At 43.3% G+C, this 4,924-nt stretch overlaps 1 protein-coding gene across 1 annotated transcript in view; it reads left to right on the top strand.

Annotated features, from left to right (window-relative positions):
• Positions 1 to 2,193, top strand: part of LOC106594462 (ictacalcin) — a 2,842-nt gene extending 649 nt beyond the window's left edge. The window contains exons 2-3 of the mRNA XM_014185832.3: positions 1,354 to 1,496; positions 1,751 to 2,193. Of these exons, the coding sequence (XP_014041307.2) occupies positions 1,359 to 1,496; positions 1,751 to 1,891 (279 nt within the window). The 5' untranslated portion in view covers positions 1,354 to 1,358 and the 3' untranslated portion in view covers positions 1,892 to 2,193. The remainder of the gene's footprint in view (positions 1 to 1,353; positions 1,497 to 1,750) is intronic.
• Positions 2,194 to 4,924: the final 2,731 nt, after the last annotated feature.

Here is a 4,924-nt window from a genome sequence, read left to right as displayed (position 1 = left end):
CTTTCCTTCACTCTGTCCTTACCATAAGCTCTCTCTCCCCTCGCTCTGACCATTCTGTGAGTAGAGTGTGTTTCTAATTATCAGATGGGCAGTCAGAGGGGTGGTAAGAAGGTGTGTCTGGTTGGAAGCCTGCCGGTCCTGGGGCAGCTGACAGTGACTCAGAGACAGATCAGTGGAGTCCACCACAGTGACTGGGATTGTTCCTTACAACTATAATGTTGTGCTTACCATGTTCATACTATATGGTTGCTTCAGCGTCCTTATTTGACCGCACTTACTGCAAGTCACTCTGGAGAGGAGGGTCAGCTAAATGAGGGATTTACATTACAGACGCTTCCTTAAACTCAGAAACTAGACTACGGGTAGGCAGAGAAAGAGAGAATAGAGAGAGCAACCTCCCTACATAGTGGCGAGGTTTGTGAAGGGACAGAGTGAAGAGACACACCTTAACCAAACTAGATAGAAAGAGGGTGGAGACAGGTGAGGGGTGGGGGAGGTGCTGGGATTTCTGTTATTGTTTGCCTAAAATTACCAACGCGCCTTTCAGTCTCTCCACCAATTTCCTCCCGTCTGTCTTCCTGTCTATGTGTCTGTCCCTCTCTCTCTATACAGTATATATTCTTTCTCTCCTTAAAATCCCCCAGAGTTAATGAGAGAGACATGCAAGGGCGTTGGCTAGAGCCATGTCTGTTTGTGTTTAAACAACTCAGCCCCCTCTTCTCTTCCTTTCTCCACTGCATATCCGCCTCTCTCTCGCTCTTCTTTCTCTCGTCGCCTCTCTCCCTATGTATCCATCTCTAACCTCTCTCCGCCTCTCTCCCTCTCTAATTACCTCTGTTGCATTGCTCTCCATCTCTCCTCCCCATCTTTCTCTTCCTCCCTTTGTGGTAGAGATGTAGAACTTGTTTGCAGTAGTGGGGAGTGGTGTGTGTGTGTAGTTAAGTCTTTGCTTCGTGTGCAACAACCGTTAATAATCTTTAAACCCTCTATTCAACCTGAACCAGTGTCAACATGACTTTATTTCCCAGACATGTATGGAATGGTAACCCGGGTGTAAGTTAAAAATAGATTTAAATTGGATTTTTCAGTCAACAATGAGGCATTTATCCCATTAACTTAGTTTCTGGGATTTCACATGTCAAAAAGTCAAATAAATTGATCAAATAATTCATATAATGTTGATAATATTAGATGTATTAAACTGTGAATACAGAGTAACCAAACATTCCTCTCTCTGTGTGTGGACATAATTTATTATGATCTGCTATCATAATAAAACATTGATAATACCGTAAATTAATAACCTACATTTCTCTCTCTCTCTCTATCTCTCTCTCTCTCTCTCTCTCGTAGTCACCATGTCACAGGTCCAGCAGGCTATGGCATTGCTCATCGCAGCCTTCCACAAGTACTCTGGCAAGGAGGGCGACAAGACGACCCTGAGCAAGGGAGAACTCAAAGATCTGCTCAACGCTGAGCTTGGAGAGATCATGGGGGTGAGTGGATCCTAGGAACAGTTCAGTTTAATCATGCTTTATTAGTAGCACGACCAAATACAATACTGCTAAAGACAGACACTACTGAAATATTGAATTGCTTGGAATATCAAACACATGACCCGCCTCATCCAATAGAATAACTTAATCTCTCACACCTTTATAAACAAATAACAACTGTATGGATTCTAGTTTTAACTGCTGAAATCAAAGTCTCACCCATTACCTCTCTCTCTCTCTGATCATTATAACAGAAAAACACTGACCAGGCAAAGGTTGACAAGATCTTCAAAGATCTGGACGCTAACTCAGATGGCAGTGTGGACTTCCAGGAGTACGTCACACTGGTGGCCTGCCTCACCATGATGTGCAATGAGTTCTTCACCAAGAAGTGAAACAGCTCCCCCTGCCCACTCTCCACAGAACAGCAGCTCTTGCTCCATGAGTGAATTCATGATAAGATTAGCCAGATCCTCAATGCAGGTTCAGAGGGACAGAGATGCAGGTTTACACACATACACAGAAAAAGGGTTGGGTTGGTTATACACACCACACATAGACAGACAGGTGAAGGACACATACACTGACCTGTACACATACAGACATATAGGCTACAATCTCATGAGATGGAGAGGAAGCTCTTTGGTTTGTTTAAAGTGAAAAATGAAATAAACTATTTTAATATGTTTGGAAGAAAGCTGACTTATCATTTGTGCAGGTGTGTGTGTGTTTGTGCATGTGTGATTGGCTGTGTATGTCCTAAATAGGATACAGCAAGCAACATGAATCAAACATGAACCTTTGTTTTCAGACACCTGGTGAAATAATACAATTTGTTGATTATGTCAACGTAAACCAAACATACAATGAAATTAGGGGTTATGAGGCATACCTTATATTTGACTACTTAATTACATCACAATACTGTTATCTACTCCAGAGCCAGTAATACAGGAAGTCAACTGTTACTGTGAAGGTCCAATAGAGCCACATATAGAACCATCTCCAAGATGAAGCCTCCTACCCAGCAACATGAAACAACAAAGATAATATCCTAATAATTATACTGTTACACAGGTCTCCATATAGAACCATCTCCAAGATGAAGCTTCCTACCCAGCAACATGAAACAACAAAGATAATATCCAAATAATTATACTGTATCACAGGTCTCCATATAGAACCATCTCCAAGATGAAGCTTCCTACCCAGCAACATGAAACAACAAAGATAATATCCTAATAATTATACTGTATCACAGGTCTCCATAGAGAACCTATTGGACAATACTGAAGATGAAAATTAAGATTAACCATAGTCCAGCAATCGCCTAGTCTTAGATTTAATCACACAGCCCCTGGTCACGCAGCCACTCGGTTGAATCTAACACATCTCTATGATGCATTAGTCTTGATCAGGGTTGGGGTCAATTCTACTGACATTCTAATCTGAACTGAACTCCTACAGAGAACTTCCATGTCAAATTCAACTGATGAGAATTGAAATTGATTGACACAACTCTGGTGTCAATAAAAGTAACATTTAGGCCTACAGTAATCCAGGGTACTTGATATGTGAGAGTGAGACTAGAAGGTGGAGGTTGTTGTGCTCCAGCCCAGTGCAGAGGAGACCGACAGGGCCGAGTGAGGCCAGGAAAGAGTGAGGCTGTTCTGAGCTGAGCTCTTGGTTGTTCTCTCAACCATCAAGGTTTCGGCCAGACCATCTCAGCAGAGCCACCAGTGGGTTCTCATTACTGTTTGTGTGTGTGTGTGTGTGTGTGTGTGTGTGTGTGTGTGTGTGTGTGTGTGTGTGTGTGTGTGTGTGGTGTGTGTGTGTGTGTGTGTGTGTGTGTGTGTGTGTGTGTGTGTGTGTGTGTGTACGTACAGCTGCTATAGTCACAGTGATTAAGTGGCAGCTCTATGCTAGTTGTTATGGTGCTAAATGAGGGAGGGGCTGAATTAATAATTTCTATGTATACGATGTTATTAGCCCTCTACGTCGAGAGAGAAAGAGAGAGAGAGAGAGAGAGAGAGAGAGAGAGAGAGAGAGAGAGGAGAGAGAGAGAGAGACAGAGAGACAGGGAGACAGAGAGGGGGAAGAGAGAGACAGATAGAAAGAGGGAGAGAGAGAAGTGAGAGAGAGAGAGCGAGAGAGGAGGGTGGAGGTGGAGTCAGGAGAATGAACTCAGTTAATTTTTTGTCATTGTGTAACAAAGTTGGTGACTCACTGCAATAGAATGTATCTCTGTGTGTGTGTGTGTGTGTGTGTGTGTGTGTGTGTGTGTGTGTGTGTGTGTGTGTGTGTGTGTGTGTGTGTGTGTGTGTGTGTGTGTGTGCCCCCAGGGCGGCTATTGTTTTATATCTTGGCGACCTCACATTCAGAAACACAAAGACTTTGATGTGAATTAGACAACACAACAAACATAACAGCAGCAACATCTGACAGACTGAGTCATGTTTTCTGGAACGTTTAGAAGAGATTTTACTTTAGGCTTTAGGACTCACATTCTTAGGCATGTACACACACACACACACACACACACACACACACACACACACACAAACACACACACACAGGAGAGGATGGCAACGAAAGGCTAATATCCCTCTAGTTTACCTTTGCCCAAACATACCTGATGTTAATTTTAGTGAGGATATTAGTGTGTACAGTACAGGGATATGTTAAGGATGGGCTGGAGGAGATCAGTATCATTAGGAATATGCTTTATGGCATTAACTGTGCTGGAGAGCTCAAGGCAAAAAGGGATACTTCATTCCTCTTTTTCTACACTCAGAAAAAAAGGTTCTGGACAGAAGCAAAAAGGGTTCTATTGCTTGGCACCACTAAAGGTTCTATATGGAACCCTTTTGTATGGTTCTTCACTGAATCACAATGGGTTCAATATAAACTCAGCAAAAAATAAACGTCCTCTCACTGTCAACTGCGTTTATTTTCAGCAAACTTAACGTGTAAATATTTGTATGAACATAACAAGATTCAACAACTGAGACATAAACTGAACAAGTTCCACAGACATGTGGCTAACAGAAATGGAAAACTGTGGCCCTGAACAAAGGGGGGGTCAAAATCAAAAGTAACGGTCAGTATCTGGTGTGGCCCCCAGCTGCATTAAGTACTGCAGTGCATCTCCTCCTCATGGGCTGCACCAGATTTGCCAGTTCTTGCTGTGAGATGTTACCCCATTCTTCCACCAAGGCACCTGCAAGTTCCCGGACATTTCTGGGGGGAATGGCCCTAGCCCTCAGCCTCCGATCCAACAGGTCCCAGACGTGCTCAATGGGATTGAGATCCGGGCTCTTCGCTGGCCATGGCAGAACACTGACATTCCTGTCTTGCAGTAAATCACACACAGAACGAACAGTATTGCTGGTAGCATTGTCATGCTGGAGGGTCATGTCAGGATGAGC

The sequence above is a fragment of the Salmo salar genome, chromosome 05, assembly GCF_965601325.2.
Source record: "Salmo salar chromosome 05, fSalSal1, whole genome shotgun sequence".
In the NCBI taxonomy this organism is placed as follows: Eukaryota; Metazoa; Chordata; class Actinopteri; order Salmoniformes; family Salmonidae; genus Salmo; species Salmo salar.
This window is presented reverse-complemented; position numbering and strand designations above follow the sequence as displayed.